Genomic DNA, 19,625 nt, shown 5'->3' with positions numbered 1-19,625 from the left:
TTAAAAGATATGTTTGTCGTTGAAATGCTGTCTCGTTGAAAGAAACTCGTGTATATCTGGCTTACAGCTACACTCAAACCAAGCACATATCCTTGATTATTAATGTTGCTAGGTTGCCGTCTAATTGGCGTCTAGTTCATATTGTCACATTGATGCACAATACACAATTATATATTTGAAAACATGAAATTAAGATGTAATGTCATGCATAATTAGGTGCAGAAAAAAAGCAGTAGGGAGACTCAAAGAACTAAATAAAAAATAGACGAAATGATCTGATTTTTAAACGTGACATGTTTGGTGGCTCGTAATCGCGATCGGTTGTCTACAAATATAGTTCCTGTCATTTTGTATGTATCTAAACTTTTAGTACTGTGTTTTATACATATAAAAATCAAATACTAAAAGTAGTGGTAATGTTATGTCTTTTATAGTAAGCGGTGTAAAACAAAATTGGAGAAAAACAACAAACGGTAGCTGAAGGTATAGTTCTTTAAAAGTTATTTTTGTCGTTGAAATGCTGTCTCGTTAAAGGAAACTCGTGTATATCTGGCTTACAGCTACACTCAAACCAAGCACATATCCTTGATTATTAATATTGCTAGGTTGCTGTCTAATTGGCGTCTACCTCATATTGTCACATTGATGCACAATACACAATTATATATTTGAAAACATGAAGTTAAGATGTAATGTCATGCATAATTAGGTGCAGAAAAAAAGCAGTAGGGAGACTCAAAGAACTAAATAAAAAATAGACGAAATGATCTGATTTTCAAACGTGACATGTTTGGTGGCTCGTAATCGCGATCGGTTGTCTACAAATATAGTTCCTGTCATTTTGTATGTATCTAAACTTTTCGTACTGTGTTTTATACATATAAAAATCAAATACTAAAAGTAGTGGTAATGTTATGTCTGTTAAAGTAAGCGGTGTAAAAAAAAAATTGGAGAAAAACAACAAACGGTAGCTGAAGGTATAGTTCTTTAAAAGTTATTTTTGTCGTTGAAATGCTGTCTCGTTAAAGGAAACTCGTGTATATCTGGCTTACAGCTACACTCAAACCAAGCACATATCCTTGATTATTAATATTGCTAGGTTGCCGTCTAATTGGCGTCTACTTCATATTGTCACATTGATGCACAATACACAAGTAAATATTTTAAACATGAAAGTTACCAAAATCTATGACAAACAAGATTTTCATTGAGAAATAATCATCTTCCCTAAACCTTAGTAACAATATACTATTTAAACCATCATATTGGATATATATTTCCCAACGTATTTGGTATTCAATAACTTCCAGCTGCTACTCAGACTGTGTAAAACGTGACCAGTGTCTGAGTGGAAAGTTGATGAACTAGGGGTATGCCATAGAACGTCTCGTCATTTAAAAAAACATCAAAAGGAACCAAAACCATGTTCACAAATAGTACACGATGATCTTGAAATATACAGTATTGATCTTTACGTTGTTTATCATCTGAATAACGTGTTATAGTATTCTAGTATATGTCTTTATGAATATTACTTTTATATTTCTATTTGACGTGGCTCCGTACTTATACATTCCGTCATTGTGTATTATGTTCTATGCCGGTTTGCCTTTCAGTTTTGTTAATGAGCTTTGTATATATGTTTTTTTGTGGGTTTTTACCATTACATATGACATGGCTATGAACTGATACATGCCGAATGGTGTAGTTAAATTTATGTATGAGCCTTTTTGTGTTTATTTGATAAACATTTGTTTGTTTTTATAATGATGGCGATTATTACACAATGTTGACTGCTGTACACTAAATGTTGACATTTTAACCTATATGGTGTGTTTGTTTTGTCCATAAATCGTTATTAATTAAAAAAAAAATTGTATGCGACGTTCAAACAAATGAAAGGGTAAGCTAACTATTAAACCAGATTGAATTATCTATATCAGAAAATACATTTACCAAGTTATGTAACAGTTGTTATTCATTCGTTTGATGTATTCTAGCATTTGATTTTGTCATTTATTTACGAACTTTCTATGTTCAATGTTTACTCGGAATTGGTTATTTTTGTTATTTTACTTTTAATTAAACTTTAACCATTGATGCAGAAACTGAAAGAATATCATCCCGCTTCAAATTCCATTATTTTTATATTTTAAAGCTAGATTTTTATTTATTGACATTCAAATTTCATCTAAAAAACAGAAAAAGATATGGGTCAAGTGAACTACCTATATAATGTCATTATAACAGGATAGGCGCGTTTGCTAATAGACATAATCTTTGGCTAAATTATTGAACTTCTCACTCGTAATACATTTAATTTAGTTGACCAATTATTTAATAAAAAAAGGTTTGACATACTATCATCATATTCATGAATATGTGCTCTAAAATAAAAGTCCCTTTTTATATGCAGATAGTATATTTCTTTTACACTACTAGTATACTAATTGGGGGCTATGATGAACTTTGAAAAGAAAAGACAGTAAGAGACACTTGTTGCCAACGAACAAACCCCACAAAGACAGGCTGAAAATTTAAGTCAAAGAAGTCAGATAAAAAAGGCAGATCCGATTAGAGTGAAAAATAAAAAAAAATGCAGGACAGAGACTACAACTAAAAAGAAATGCAGGACAATATGTTTTATCCTAGTCCCCCCCTCCCAAACTCCCTGCCCCCTTTTTCCATTAAGATCAAATGATAGTCCCTTTCCAATGATTTGTATAGTATAGTTCTATACAAACCCTTGATTTATTACAAAACACAGCAGAGGTAGATTAAGGGGTAGTCCCGGGGGCCTCGCCCCAAACCCTCTTGAGGGAAAAAATTGGTTGATTATATATGGATTCACTGAAGCATTAGTCGAACAGACCCCTCTTATGAACATTTTGTATCCGCCACTTCTCAGAGTAGAGGTGGCTAGGTACTTAAAAATAAAAAAAAAAAGGAACAAAGTACAGATTTGAGAGTATCTACTGTTGTTTCATATACTAGTATATTTGAAATGAAGATGAAATACGTAAGCCAATATTCTAATGTAACATACATTTCCCATGACATTTTTGTGTGTATTTTACAAGGCAAAACCGAATATTGCCAATCGTTTTATTTCACGGCGTCAACAGATTTTATTTTGGGCTCTACAATTCAAAAGTAAAACAATATCTTTATTGTATCCATTCACTTCACAAATCTACCTATTTCATCCGTTTTTTATAGCTTATCTTTTAAAATATACAGGTATATTTAAATATCGCCCTCCCATCAAAGTGGTTCATATTAATTGAAACAGCTCCCCTTTACAAAAACTTCAAAGATTTTATTACTCGTCAAAAAGTTTCTGGCAGTATTTTATTTAAACTGACGTGCTTATGGCAAAAATTGATTGGTCGGTGCCCACTCCCTCCCCCCTCCCCTCTTTACGAAAATTTCTGGATCAACCAATATATGTATAGTTGTTTACAGTAACCTATCTGGAATACTCTATCTTAAGTATCAATGGAATGATATTCAATCATTCTTTTTTATGACACGTGATAGATTTTTTATTTTTCTTCTTCATGTAACAAAAATTATCTTAATTCAGCGTCCTATTTAAAGCGGTATATATTGATTTCATTAATTGTATAGTGTCTGATGCGGTTTACTGAAACTTTTATGGAATACTCTATTTTAATTATACAACGTCAAAAGAGAAATTAACAATTTGTTAAATACGATTATGTATTGAGTCTATATAGACAACATTCAACTCAAACATGCTTTCATTTAAAGACACAAGATACTAAAAAATGTTAAGCTTTTTCACATTTAAATTTAAAGTTGAGTTTACTTGGTGAGAATGGATTATATAAATATGTGATATATCATTAATGAGCATTAAAACTTTGAAGTTCTGATTTTTTTCCAGATATAATATATAATTATAATACATGCTTGTCACACATAATTGGACGTAACGTGGGAGGAACATTCTGTTTTCTATGCTTTTATTTCATTTGCTGCTCGATACATACAGGAGTTTCTCAGGAAGGTTACATTATATATATATATATATATATATATATATCGTGCTCATCTCTTTATTTAACGTAAAATCTATCAACGCATTTGGCTCAATATCTTTAATTGTTTTTACATAGGCGGAAATGGTAACTTTTTTCCTGTAGCTCAGTCCATATCGTAAACTTGGATATGTATGATAGCTCGTTTCGAAGCTGTGACATTTTCACATAATGTGGTTAAATTTTCGGGGTACGAAGTGAGATTACTTTTTCCGTAAATTAGCAAACCCCGAACATCCTTTTGTGATGCGGCTCCTTGTGGTAAAATATCCCCTTTTTAACACAATAAGTTCTTTGAAAATTTAATACTTTGAACACATTCAATAGCTCCATAGTTTTTACACATTTATTCTATGTTCCTCTACTTTCCTAATCACTACAAATAATTAAGTTCAGTCATTTGTTAAAAATAGAAACATGTCCAATATCACTACACAGAGATTTTTTCTTTACACGTGACTTTTGAGTTCCTCATTTCGAGGCGCATTAGGGATGTTGTCCCATTTGTACTGCGGTTACTTTATGAAAAATAATCGTTTTCAAATACAAAAAAAAATCTATTTGAAATAAAGTTTATTTCTTTAAAAACTAATGAATTATATGGTTTATAAAAACTGTTTAGAAGTTATGATTTCTTTTCTCGATGTTATATTCATGCACAGTATATATAAAATACATGATTGTAACACATAATTGGACGATACGTCGGAGGAACATTCCATTGTGTATGCTATTATTTCATTGAATTGGCTGCTCGATACTTATAGAAGCTTCTTAGGAACGTTCCATTGCATTTGTCATGCTCATCAAGCGACCCTTTATCGGCTTAAGTGTATTCGCCTTTAATTGGTTGGTTAATTTATTCAAATAGTGGTTTATAATTGATCATTAGGTCTCTGTGATATGAGAACATATGGTAGTTTTCACCCTCCTATCATCCTTTCCTACTATATCTGAACAGAACAATATGACCCCCTTTGCAAAAAGTTTAAAACGAAATTGTTTGATATTCAATGATCATACAGTTGTAATATATCTCATTATTATGCTTCCTCAACAAATGTACAAGGCAATGTAATGTAAATTAATATGTTTTTCTCTTTACCTTTGTTCAACTAAGTGATACCAGAATAAAATGGTATATATCAATAAAAGAGTTGTAAATTTTTTGAAAACTGCTCTTGTTTGAATAACTGGTGTGTTTTTCCCTCCATAACCGTTACAGTATATTTTTGATCCCCGCAAGATATCGCTCAATACCAGCCGTCATTCTTTGTCTGATTCTGCTTATCGCTTTCGGTGTACAATTCCTGAAAGTGTTTTTTATCAGGAATGTTTAGGACCAAATTTAATTTGAAAATAAGTGCTGATCAACTTCATTTAGTATTAAAAAAAGTTTAACTAAACATATTCACTCGACTAGTACATATTTTTTGTTTATGGGTCAGTCTCCGGATAGGGGATTTCGAACAGTGTTGAAGACCCGTTGGTGCACCTCGGCTATTTTCTGCTCTTTAGATGAAAAGTTGTCTATTTGATATATTATCAATTTCCATTCTCAATTTTTTCAAAAAAAATATGCATTTTTATAACATTAACTGTATCATGTGTATTGAAAAAGGCTTTGCAAGATCACATCAATTGTTTACTCAATGCTTATACATTGTAACAGCGAAAGAGTTATGACACTCTGAAGTATGGATTACATGGGAATTACAATGTAAGTTCTAAAGACCAGATTTCTCTTTTTTTTATTAATGTTGTAAAGTTTGTAATCAACAAAACAAGAACTATTCCTTGCAAAAAATACAGTAATTCATGTAATCCACCCAATGTGCGGTATATAGAAGGCGCTCTCGTAGACGAGAATAGTAATAATTCAATCGCATTATTTAAAAAAAAATTGAATCGTTATGCAGGCAACATCTGTACTATTTTTCATTATTAATACGCCAACCGTCTCCTTGATCGTACTTAACAGTTTTTACACAGGATCAGCAGCCATTTGTTGGTTCAATGCATTACGTATGCCATTTACTGATATACAAAAGTAGGCCCGTGATCACGATCATCTCAGTTTATATTTAAATTGTATTTTTTTAGAATTATGAATAGATCACCTGACCAGTTACTCCCACGGTCAACTCGTTTTCTCCACTTCTGATTATTAAGCTTGTTATGAAGCTTTTAACAGTAGACCTAACGGTCCGACAAATTCATCAATAAAGAAAGCATTTAAGGAGGCTCGCTAGTATAAAAAAAAATCAGCAAAAAATTAAACATTTGTTTTTTCATTACAAATTTTATTTGTTACACTTTTTAGTCTATTAGTAATTACTTTATACTATGGTACAAAAATCACCTAGACAAATCGATTTGGTTTGGCCACAGATGACTTTAAAAATGTTTATATCATTGTAAAAGCTCCAATTTATTTCCCTTTGGTGCAAAAATGTAATTTTTTGACGTTTAAATTGAAATATTTTTTTAACTCTTCGGTGACCTTTATTTTTTATTATTGTTTTCAAACAAGCTGTACATAAACTAAACATCGAAGCAAAAGAAGAATATGACTCTACCACAGAAACTAGTTATTTAATGTATCGCTTTCGGTGTACAATTCCTGAAAGTGTTTTTTATCATGAATGTTTAGGACCAAATCTAATTTGAAAATAAGTGCTGATCAACTTCATTTAGTATTAACTAAAGTTATACTAAACATATTCACTCGACTAGTACATATTTTTTTGTTTATGGGTCAGTCTCCGGGTAGGGGATTTCGAACAGTGTTGAAGACCCGTTGGTGGACCTCGGCTGTTTTCTGCTCTTTAGACGGAAAGTTGTCTATTTGATACATTATCAATTTCCATTCTCAATTTTATCAAAAAAGTTATGCATTTTTATAAAATTAACTGTATTGAAAAATGGCAAAGAAATTTTGAATTCAGAAGATTGCAATTAAGCATTGGTTTTACCAAATTAGCTTTTGTAATGAGATATACACACCATGAATAATATGATATTACCATTTTTTTATGATTTTACATGCTGCTTTAAATTTAGAATATTTTAATTTGGTATTCAAATAAACTAAATTTTCATAATATATTTAAAAAAAATATTTATAATTTATTTTAGAAGGTTTATAGAATTTAATCCGTCTATTGAATTTAATCCGTCTATTGAATAATTGTTCATACTCAGTTTTCATCTTGAAAAAAACAACTAAATACTACATAAAACTATACTTTTCGATTGACACATCTTATTTTTACAGAATCTCACCTTTCATTTACTGTATTGAAAAATCCAGGGGCGAACCCAACCACTTTTAAATGGGGGTTCCTAACCCAGGACAAAAAGGGGGGGGGGGGGTTCCAACTATATGTCCTCATTCAAATACATTGATCGTCCATCCCGACCCTCCCCCTGAATCCGCGCCTGAGGCAAAGGAATGACGAATTCGTGTCTATAAGAATACATGTAATACTCATTTTAGCTTATTAACAAATACTTCATATACGTAACATCATAAACGGATACGTCCTCGATACGTGAGTTCTGCAACAGCTCTATTATCCAGTATATATATTAACCACCTAGCTATATTATACAGAAATGCAAATTAATCACATTGTCATTTCCACTCACCTATGTAAGGAATGTAAACAAATCAGTTTGATCTATTTATATATGTTTGCTTTGACTTTATAAATCACTGTATAAGTAAAGTCAAACCAACTCAACCAAATAGTAATAATGGCTCAATATATATCATATGCAGGTGAAAGTATTTGATCAAAATTCATGCAACTTTTTTCTCAAAGTCTCTGACATTTTTGGTTCTTTTGTACGTGTTCTCTGTTCGAATATATCTTTCATAATTGGTTTCAAAGTACGTGGAAAACTGCGTAATAAAGTAGCGTTTTTCTTATTATTGAGACATTAGCGAACGAGTCGTTAGGATGTAAAGGATGCATTATAACAGGAAACCTATTGCACTTATTGTTAATTCCAACAACCCCCCCCCCCCCCCTTTCAGTATCTTTTAATGGTTGATTGCGATAACAATTGCGAGGGAAAAATACACTAAAACAGTTAGGTAGTTACATAATCATTTTAACGCGTGGTGGGGGACGTAAAAATACCGAGCGTACGTCCGTCCATTCTTGTATTAAAGCGCTCTCACGGGAACAATTCTTGTCAGATTTTTATAAAATTTATACTATACGTTAATATCAGCAATATCTCGGACAATTTCTGAAATGGTGGACGATCGACTTTTTTTAAAGACTTATGCCTCTAGGGAATATTAAAGGAGTCGGTCCAGTTTTTGGCCTCAAATTTCAGGTTCATTTGTAGAAAGATTTGAACACTCTTGAAACACTTAAGTGTCTACTTCAGTCGATTCAATGAGTGTATGTGAAAGATTTGAACTGATTTAATCATTAAAGACGCTCAAATTCAAGATTAGAAATGCACGCTCTATCAAATATGCCATAATAAAATTATCTTTCAGTGGACAAAGATATCTGTGTCATGTCATTTTCGTATCACAGACTTTTACTTTTGTTATCTAAATCGAAAATTGGGCGACAAAATTCAATTTTGATGCAAATTTGTTTGGTCTGGATGCCGTGAGCTAGTTTACATACACAACTGATATTTTGTCACACAAATCAGCTTTGCGTTTATTTTTGTGAAGACAAAATTGAGTTTTGTTATAAAAAAAAAGTTAAAATTTTACAAAAGTAAATTTTAAGTCACAAAAGTCAATTTTTGTCACAAAGGTTAATTTTGTATGCCTTTGTATTTGCCATTAAAACAATCTAAAAATAACGACAAAAGCCTTATGTCTTCCTAAGTTGAAGCATTGAGCCTTATACATGTACATCGTGAATATTGTTGATAAAAGACAAAAAGTATCTTAAATCGATATAGATTTTAGAGAAAGCGCTTGCAAAAAGACGTGAGTAGTGTAATGTACATGTAGTGTAATACATTTAGACATGTGCATCTGATTTGAACCGCGAATGAACTATAATATTGCTTGTCTTCCTCTGATAAAGCGATTCTGAAATATCGTGAGCCTAAATCCATCAACTGGAAATACAGATGAATTCAGTCGAGGATTATGCCAGGCAATGCGGCTGAACGCGAGAAAGAAGACGTTGTTGAACCCAATCACAATATAAACACTCATAAAAAGATGGACCAAGCATAGTATAAGGAGATGTTGTCTGCCTCACACCTAAAGCCAATTCATTACTCCAAATGACTTTACTTATACTGGCCTATTATATATATTCTGATAGTTTGAAGCCGTCTTTCTTTTATCAAACAACTGTCATGCATTAAATTGTCGCTTTTATTTTTTGAAATATGGCTTATTAGTTTTTTCAAAAGGAGAATATTTGCATAGGAAGCAATCAAAATCGGCTAAAATATTTACTAAATGTGTCTTTAAATCATCCCATCGTCGTATTTTATGTCATTTGTTAACAATTAAAAGTACAAAAAAAATCACAGTTAAATGCAAGCATATTCGTTTTCAATTCAGTAAAGTGAATATTTAAACGTCTCCATTATATCACGCAAACAAACTAAAGTATATATAGATCAGTTCACAGAATTCACACCCTTATAATTCCAAGAATAAAGGACTAATAATACAGTATCAACCGGAATGAAACTACATGAACATTCAAATCACTAGAAAAAAAACAAGGTAAGATAACAAACTTAATTTAACTGTATATTAACAGAATTAATAATATTTATTATATAGTGTTGATCATTATCACGGATTGTTTCGTTTCATAATAGTTTGACATTTTTGGTTCTTTTGTACGTGTTCTCTGTTCGAATATATCTTTCATAATTGGTTTCAAAGTACGTGGAAAACTGCGTAATAAAGTAGCGTTTTTCTTATTATTGAGACATTAGCGAACGAGTCGTTAGGATGTAAAGGATGCATTATAACAGGAAACCTATTGCACTTATTGTTAATTCCAACAACCCCCCCCCCCCCCCTTTCAGTATCTTTTAATGGTTGATTGCGATAACAATTGCGAGGGAAAAATACACTAAAACAGTTAGGTAGTTACATATACCCTCAACGATTTATGTGTTCTTAATCATTTTAACGCGTGGTGGGGGACGTAAAAATACCGAGCGTACGTCCGTCCATTCTTGTATTAAAGCGCTCTCACGGGAACAATTCTTGTCAGATTTTTATAAAATTTATACTATACGTTAATATCAGCAATATCTCGGACAATTTCTGAAATGGTGGACGATCGACTTTTTTTAAAGACTTATGCCCCTAGGGAATATTAAAGGAGTCGGTCCAGTTTTTGGCCTCAAATTTCAGGTTCAGTTGTAGAAAGATTTGAACACTCTTGAAACACTTAAGTGTCTACTTCAGTCGATTCAATGAGTGTATGTGAAAGATTTGAACTGATTTAATCATTAAAGACGCTCAAATTCAAGATTAGAAATGCACGCTCTATCAAATATGCCATAATAAAATTATCTTTCAGTGGACAAAGATATCTTTGTCATGTCATTTTCGTATCACAGACTTTTACTTTTGTTATCTAAATCGAAAATTGGGCGACAAAATTCAATTTTGATGCAAATTTGTTTGGTCTGGATGCCGTGAGCTAGTTTACATACACAACTGATATTTTGTCACACAAATCAGCTTTGCGTTTATTTTTGTGAAGACAAAATTGAGTTTTGTTATAAAAAAAAAGTTAAAATTTCACAAAAGTACATTTTAAGTCACAAAAGTCAATTTTTGTCACAAAGGTTAATTTTGTATGCCTTTGTATTTGCCATTAAAACAATCTAAAAATAACGACAAAAGCCTTATGTCTTCCTAAGTTGAAGCATTGAGCCTTATACATGTACATCGTGAATATTGTTGATAAAAGACAAAAAGTATCTTAAATCGATATAGATTTTAGAGAAAGCGCTTGCAAAAAGACGTGAGTAGTGTAATGTACATGTAGTGTAATACATTTAGACATGTGCATCTGATTTGAACCGCGAATGAACTATAATATTGCTTGTCTTCCTCTGATAAAGCGATTCTGAAATATCGTGAGCCTAAATCCATCAACTGGAAATACAGATGAATTCAGTCGAGGATTATGCCAGGCAATGCGGCTGAACGCGAGAAAGAAGACGTTGTTGAACCCAATCACAATATAAACACTCATAAAAAGATGGACCAAGCATAGTATAAGGAGATGTTGTCTGCCTCACACCTAAAGCCAATTCATTACTCCAAATGACTTTACTTATACTGGCCTATTATATATATTCTGATAGTTTGAAGCCGTCTTTCTTTTATCAAACAACTGTCATGCATTAAATTGTCGCTTTTATTTTTTGAAATATGGCTTATTAGTTTTTTCAAAAGGAGAATATTTGTATAGGAAGCAATCAAAATCGGCTAAAATATTTACTAAATGTGTCTTTAAATCATCCCATCGTCGTATTTTATGTCATTTGTTAACAATTAAAAGTACAAAAAAAATCACAGTTAAATGCAAGCATATTCGTTTTCAATTCAGTAAAGTGAATACATGTATTTAAACGTCTCCATTATATCACGCAAACAAACTAAAGTATATATAGATCAGTTCACAGAATTCACACCCTTATTATTCCAAGAATAAAGGACTAATAATACAGTATCAACCGGAATGAAACTACATGAACATTCAAATCACTAGAAAAAAAAACAAGGTAAGATAACAAACTTAATTTAACTGTATATTAACAGAATGAATAATATTTATTATATAGTGTTGATCATTATCACGGATTGTTTCGTTTCATAATAGTTTGACATTTTTGGTTCTTTTGTACGTGTTCTCTGTTCGAATATATCTTTCATAATTGGTTTCAAAGTACGTGGAAAACTGCGTAATAAAGTAGGGTTTTTCTTATTATTGAGACTTTAGCGAACGAGTCGTTAGGATGTAAAGGATGCATTATATCAGGAAACCTATTGCACTTATTGTTAATTCCAACAAATCCCCCCCCTTTTCAATATCTTTTAATGGTTGATTGCGATAACAATTGCGAGAGAGAAATACACTAAAACAGTTAAGTAGTTAAATATACCTTCAACGATTTATGTGTTCTTAATCATTTTAACGCGTGGTGGGGGACGTAAAAATACCGAGCGTACGTCCGTCCATTCTTGTATTAAAGCGCTGTCACGGGAACAATTCTTGTCAGATTTTTATAAAATTTATACTATACGTTGATATCAGCAATATCTCGGACAATTTCTGAAATGGTGGACGATCGACTTTTTTTAAGACTTATGCCCCTAGGGAATATTAAAGGAGTCGGTCCAGTTTTTGGCCTCAAATTTCAGGTTTATTTGTAGAAAGATTTGAACACTTTTGAAACACGTTTATTTTTACTTACAATTGTCTACTTCAGTCGATTCAATGAGTGTATGTAAAAGATTTGAACTGATTTAATCATTAAAGACGCTCAAATTCAGGCTTACAAATGCACGCTCTATAAAATATGCCATAATATGTCACTTTTCAGATGTTTTTTTGTCAAAAATGAAAGTGGCCGCATCCGTGTTCACTCTCAACCTTTATATATGTTATGTATTTTCATCAAATACAACTTACATTTGAATATTAAGAATGAACACAAATGCGGTCACTTCCATGAAACCAGAAACCGTCTAATATTTAACTCAATTGCTAAAATTGTGAAGATTTCAGTAATTAAGCATGACATAATGATGGTAGTACCCGATAAATGTGCAATATATTGTCAAAAATTCCACATATTTATGTAGCAGAAGTATTCTACTTTCCAATAAATAGCTAAAAGTTTACGTTTTAACAATTTTGTAAAACGTCTTTATTTTGGGGCCAAAAAGTGGTCTTACTGGACCTACTCCTTTATGGAAAATGAACTCGTGAGCGGTTTCCTGGGGTCAATTCTTGCCTGATTTTTAAATTAACTGATCCTATAGGTTAATATCAGCAGTATCTCACAAAATCTGAAATGGTGGATAATCAACTTTTGTTTTTTTAAAGTTATGCACCTTGGAAATTTATTGAAAATGGCCTCGTTAGCGCACTCAAAAATACAATTCTTGAAAGATTTTTATAAAAATTTTACAATATATGTTGATATCAGCAATATCTCGGACAAATTTAAAAAAAGTGGACGATCGTTTTATTAAACAGAGTAATGTCCGTTGGAAAATTAAATGAAGTGCAGGTGGTATGGGTGTCTAATTTTAAAATGATAGATTTTTTTCAACCTTTGCACGGTTTAGCAAACAATAGCTAGCGAACAATAAGCCAGCGAACAATAAGGCGATATATCGAGAAACTAAAAAATAAATAAGACAGCAACGGCCGTTAAATCAAAAAATAGTTAAAAAGGCAGAACATCAGTCAAAAAAGTGCGAATTTTAGAAAAACGCTGATTGGCGTTAATAAAAATTGATTCAACAATTCTGGAAATAATGGAAATCCGAATATCTTGCGTCTTTACGTGAATTTCATAGGACAATCTGAAAAAATGAACAATTAATAAATACAGGATATATCGTACAAATTCACAACGAATGTCCGAGGATAAACTAGAAAATTGGATCGTAACCGAACTTGCGAGAGGTAACGACGGACTTGTAAGATCAGCACGAATTAGGACCAGCACTAGAGAAACTACAATACCGATCACTACATTATATCCGTTGGAAGTTACACAAACAATTGATATTATTTTTCTAAAATGTGATAATTTTTACTTTCCGCGGCCCTAGTGTGTTAAGATTATCACCAGAACATAACGTTCAAACTATTGTACTTGTCCTTGGTCGACGTCGTATTGTCAGTGGCGCCGTCTTGGGCTGAAATACGTACTTGTATATTAAATATAATGTCTGAACAGTTGTTGCAGTACACATTGCCTTAACTATCATCTATAGTTTATATGATTTATCGAAGATATTTGCAGGTATCTTGTGCCTTGGGCATTAGTGTTTCCCCGGTTCACACCGATGAGTGCATTGATGTCCTTGTATCACTACAGAATTGTTGTTGAGCTTTCGAAGTTTTCGAATTACTAAGGATTTCAAACCTTTCTGAATTTCGGGTCCCTAATGTTTTTCAACTTTATACTTAATTTGGCCATTTAAGACTAACATTGTGATCTTTCCACCATTGTAGTATATACTCCAAATTTAAAACCTTGAACAACCCAAGAAGGGATCCTACGCACGAACATACATTTGTAGGACCACCAATGGTTCAACCATCACTAATTTTCTACAAAAAAATATTTATATTGATACATTCTCAATCAAAGATAACATCTGGTTCTACTTTTTTGCTCTCTGTATATCCAAATCTCCTTGGTTCTAATACATTGTAGGTGACAATCCATAAGGCTAACACTAGCAGCTGTTGCATAAGGTGTTGAACTCTTTGAATGCTAGGTCCAAACAGTGATCACGGTGAATGTGTTGGATATTCGTATTGTCTTCTTAAAAGCTACAGTGACACACCAAGTTTGATCGACTTTCGCGGGAGGGTGGGTAGAATTGACGGAGACAGAATCGTTCAGTGTTGTGACATCTAACTCAGGCGTAATAGTCTTTGCACTGATTCTGCTTGCTCATCACCAAGTCATGATAGAGTTTACAGTGGCTGTGAATGCACTTGAGGGTCTAGCATATACTGTAGATTCATTTTAATTCGTTGGATGCCAATTTTCGTGGAGTTCAATGGTACATGGAAACCACGAATTTAAATATTCAACGAATTACAATTTTTCTAATGGAATGTATGCAGACTTTGCAAAAACCACGAAATTAAATATCCACGAAAATGCCAGATTTCCTCAAACCACGAAAATTGATATTCACGAAAATAAATGAATCCACAGTAACCTTCTCCTAACAGTGTTCGTAGACGCTGCCATGCTGCTGTTGTTAAGAAAATACATCAATGAGGATGATCAGTGATGAGGGACACTCATCCCTTCGTAAATTTTACGCACGCCACCACGAGTTGGTTGACCGTTAGGGAATAAACGTTTCACAGATGATATCGGATATGTTCCTTACGTCGTACATGTAACTACAATCCCCTTCCTTTTCATGAATGTGACTTACCGAATAAGACTATTTACCAGATTTGTTATAACATGAGCAACACGACGGGTGCCACATGTGGAACAGGATCTGCTTACCCTTCCGGAGAACCTGTCAGTGAGATCAGCCTTAGTTTTTGGTTGGGGTCGTGTTGTTTATTCTTTAGTTGTCGTTGTTGTGTCATGTGTACTTTTGTTTGTCTGTTTGTCTGTTTTCATTTTCAGCCATGACATTGTCATTTTATTTTCGATTTATGAGTTTGACTGTCCCTCTGGTATCTTTCTTCCCTCATTACTTTTACCAAACAGGAGGTTGCGTGTGTCTCCCTTTTTTAAGAATATCTTCCCCAGTGCTTTTTCCAGGAGTTGGCACATAGGTGGAGGAAGAAATTGACCAAAGACGTACAAACTATCGTGACCTAAACAATCCAACCGAGTAGTAACATTTTAGCAGCAGTCTAAAGTATAAGAGGATTACAGAGACAATTAGTTGCATCGAATCTACATCTTCAAACGGGCGATGACGGAGGGTCGGATAGAATAAGCTCCACTTCACAGGTACTACAAGTTGATGGTTAATAAACAAACTAAATACAAACTTCCAAGTAGAGATGCATCGTTTGAAGCACTACTTTGCGGGTCCTGGTACTAGGCTGAACAAACGATTACCACAGTTGAAATCCTAAAACATTGGACTATAACAACGCGTGGCTCTAGCTGCATATCGACGTGATTTCTGCTGTCTGTACACTCACTTCTTTGGTCAACTGAAAGGTGTGCTTACATCTTAAAATACGGTTGCCAACATTTGCCGCCAAAGAAAAAAAAAGGTGTGACGATCAGGGATGCTTTTTAAACGGTATTTAAGTCAAGTATTCCCACAAAACTATGGACGGTCAAAATACACAACAAAGAGGTTAAGGTGCTATTCCAAACAAAACGACGTTGTTGTCTCCCCTTTCTATCCCACCAGAATGTAGCAAGGAAAGTCGATTGAAGTCGACCACCATAACCGCATCTTAAGGAGAATTCGAAAGTGTAAACATTCTTTAAAGTCTATGCGCTAATGCATAATTGGTATTTTGAATGATTACGTTGGCCAACATAAACACTACAAAACAGATCGACCAAGATAAAAAAACATCCGAGTTTGAAATAAATCAATTATAACTATTTATCGCTATTTTACCTATATCGACGTTGTTAATTTCATTGACAAAGTCAGGTGCGCCCTCGGTTTCAACTTTCTAGGGTTTATTTTTCATATGATTCTACTGTTCTGAGAATGTAAATCATGTACAAATTTCAAAATACGAGTATAAATAATACCGCTATTCGAAACCGACCCTCTTTGTCAACTTTTAGATGAAAGTCAGGATATGAGGCAGACTTAATTGTATCTCTTGTATCCTTTATATAAAGTTTTAAATTTTTGAGAAATTTAGTTTCTGATTTTGGAACATAGCGCCACTATAAAACGTGCACTGGTTCTCCTCTACAAGACCTATATACACCGTGACATCTCCAATTATTTTTCTCTAGTAGCTCTGGAATAGGCCGACCTCCTTGTTTTTTATCATTTTTTTTCATATTTTGAGCTCTAGTTTCAAATTTTTGAACATAGCGCCCTTCAATACCTTGTGCAAAGAAGCACCTGTTTCTCCTCTACAAGACCTATGTAGTCAAACCCCGTGACACCCCTCATTATTTTTCTCTAGAAACCTTGGAATAAGCCAATCCCTCCTGTTTTTTACCATTTTTTTTTCAAAATTTTACCTCTAGTTTCAGATTTTTGAACATTACGCCCTTCAATACCTTGCGAAATAGAAACGGCTGTTTCTCCTTTACAATACCTATATAGTCAAACCCCGTGACACCCCTCATTTTTTCTCTAGAAGCCCTGTAATAGGCCGACCCCCCCCCCCCCTTTCATTATTTTTTTTCAAACTTTGAACGCTAGTTTCAGATTTTAGAACATTGCACCCTTCAATATCTTGCGCAATTGAAGCGCCTGTTTCTCCTCTACGAGACATATATAGTCATACCCCGTGATACCCCTCATTTTTTTCTCTAGAAGCCCTGTAATAGGCCGACACCCTGTTTTTTTACAATTTTTTTTCAAACTTTGAGCGCTAGTTTCAGATTTTTGAACATAGCGCTCTTCAATACCTTATGCAAAAGAAGCGCCTGTTTTTGACAATTTGTTTTCAAACTTCTCCTATACGAGACATACATGTATATAGTCATAACCCGTGACACCCCTCATTATTTCCCCCTAGAAACCCTGGAATAGGCCGACCCCCCTGTTTTTTACCAATTTTTTTTTTAATTTTTAGCTGTAGTTTCAGATTTTTAAACATCACGACCTTCGATACCTTGCGCAATAGAAGCAGCTGTTTCTCCTTTACAATACCTATATAGTCAAACCCCGTGACACCCCTCATTTTCCCCCCTTAGAAGCCCTGTAATAGGCCAACCCCTCTGTTTTTTACCAATTTTTTTTAAATTTTGAGCTCTAGTTTCAGATTTTTAAACATGACAACCTGCGATACCTTGCGCAATAGAAGCATCTGTTTCTCCTTGACAATACCTATATAGTCAAACCCCTTGACACCCCGCATTTTTTTCTCTAGAAGCCCTGTAATAGGCCAACCCCCCTGTTTTTCATCATTTTTTTAGCGCTAGTTTCAGATTTTTAAACAGAGCGCCCTTCAATACCTTGCGTAATAAAAGCGCCTGTTTCTCCTCTACAAAACTTATAAAGTCAGACCCCATGAAACCTCTCCTTATTTTCTCTAAAAGCCCTAGCATAGGCCGACCCACCTGTTTTTTTACAATTTTTTTTCAAATTTTGATCGCTAGTTTCAGATTTTTTAACATTACGCCCTTCAATACCTTGCGCAATAGAAGCGCCTATTTCTCCTCTACGAGACATATATAGTCAAAAACCGTGACACCCCTCACTATTTTTCTCTGGAAGCCCTGGAATAGGCCGACCCCCCCCTGTTTTTTACCATTTTTTGTTTAATTTTGAGCGCTAGTTTCAGATTTTTGATCATAGCGCCCTTCAATACCTTGCGCAAAAGAAGCGCCTGTTTCTCCTCTACAAAATCTATATAGTCGAACCGTGATACCTCTCAATAATTTCTCTAGAAGCCCTGGAATAGGTTGATCCCCCTCCCTGTTTTTTACCAATTTTTTTTCAAATTTTGAGCTCTAGTTTCAGATTTTTGAACATAGCGCCCTTCAACACGTTGTGCAAAAGAAGCACCTATTTCTCCTCTACAAGACCTATATAGTCACACCCCGTGACACCCCTCATTTTTTTCTCTAGAAGCCCTGTAATAGGCCGACCCCCCTGTTTTTCACAATTTTTTTCAAACTTTCAGCGTTAGTTTCAGAATTTTGAATATAGCACCCTTCAATACCTTGTACAAAAGAAGCACCTGTTTCTCCTCTACAAGACCTATAATAATATAGGCTATATAGTCATACCCCGTGACACTGCTCATTTTTTTTTTCTCTCTAGAAGCCCTGTAATAGGCCGACCCCCCTGTTTTTCACAAATTTTTATTACACTTTGAGCGCTAGTTTTAGATTTTTGAACATAGCACCCTTCAATACCTTGCGCAATAGAAGCACATGTTTTTCTTCTACAAGACATATATAGTCATAACCCGTCCCACCCCTCATTATTTTTCTCTAGAAGCCTTGGAATAGGCCGACCCCCTTGTTTTAACCATTTTTTTTAATTTTGAGCTCTAGTTTAAGATTTTTGAACATAGCGCCCTTCAATACCTTGCGCAGTAGAAGCGCCTGTTTCTCCACTACAATACCTAAATAGTCAAACCCCGTGACACCCCTCATTTTTTTCTCTAGAAGCCCTGTAATAGGCCGACCCCCCTGTTTTTCACCATTTTTTTCAAATTTTGAGCGCTAGTTTCAGATTTTTGAACATAGCGCCCTTCAATACCTTGCGCAAAAGAAGCGCCTGTTTCTACTCTACAAAATCTATATAGTCATACCCAGTGATACCTCTCATTATCTTTCTCTAGATACCCTAGAATAGGTCGACCCCCCTGTTTTTTACCATTTTTTTTCAAATTTTGAGCTCTAGTTTCAGATTTTTTAACATAGCGCCCTTCAATAACTTGCGCAATAGAAGTGCCTGTTTCTCCTATACGAGACATATAGTCATACCCCGTGACACCCCTCATTATTTTTCCCTAGAAGCCGTGGAATAGGCCGACCCCCCTGTTTTTTACCAATTTTTGTTAAATTTTGAGCTCTAGTTTCAGATTTTTAAACATCACGACCTTCGATACCTTGAGCAATAGAAGCGCCTGTTTCTCCTTTACAATACCTATATAGTCAAACCCCTCGACACCCCTCATTTTTTTCTCTAGA

The 19,625-nt window shown here is 33.9% G+C and overlaps 1 protein-coding gene across 2 annotated transcripts in view; it reads left to right on the top strand.

Moving 5' to 3' along the window:
* The first annotated feature begins 9,679 nt into the window (after positions 1–9,679).
* Positions 9,680–19,625, top strand: part of LOC139485904 (uncharacterized) — a 46,140-nt gene continuing 36,194 nt past the window's right edge. Inside the window, exon 1 of one of the 2 annotated variants that reach the window (XM_071270566.1) lies at positions 9,680–9,792. Coding sequence is in view for 1 of the 2 variants with exons in the window: in XM_071270565.1 (XP_071126666.1) it covers positions 11,790–11,822 (33 nt within the window). In the remaining variant the exon portion in view is untranslated. Of the gene's footprint in view, positions 9,793–11,718; positions 11,823–19,625 lie in introns of those variants that run through there. The other variant, XM_071270565.1, reaches the window with a different exon arrangement.

This window comes from Mytilus edulis, chromosome 8 (assembly GCF_963676685.1).
Source record: "Mytilus edulis chromosome 8, xbMytEdul2.2, whole genome shotgun sequence".
NCBI lineage: Eukaryota > Metazoa > Mollusca > Bivalvia > Mytilida > Mytilidae > Mytilus > Mytilus edulis.
Note: the sequence above shows the minus strand (reverse complement) of the source record. Positions and strands in the feature narration are given on the sequence as shown.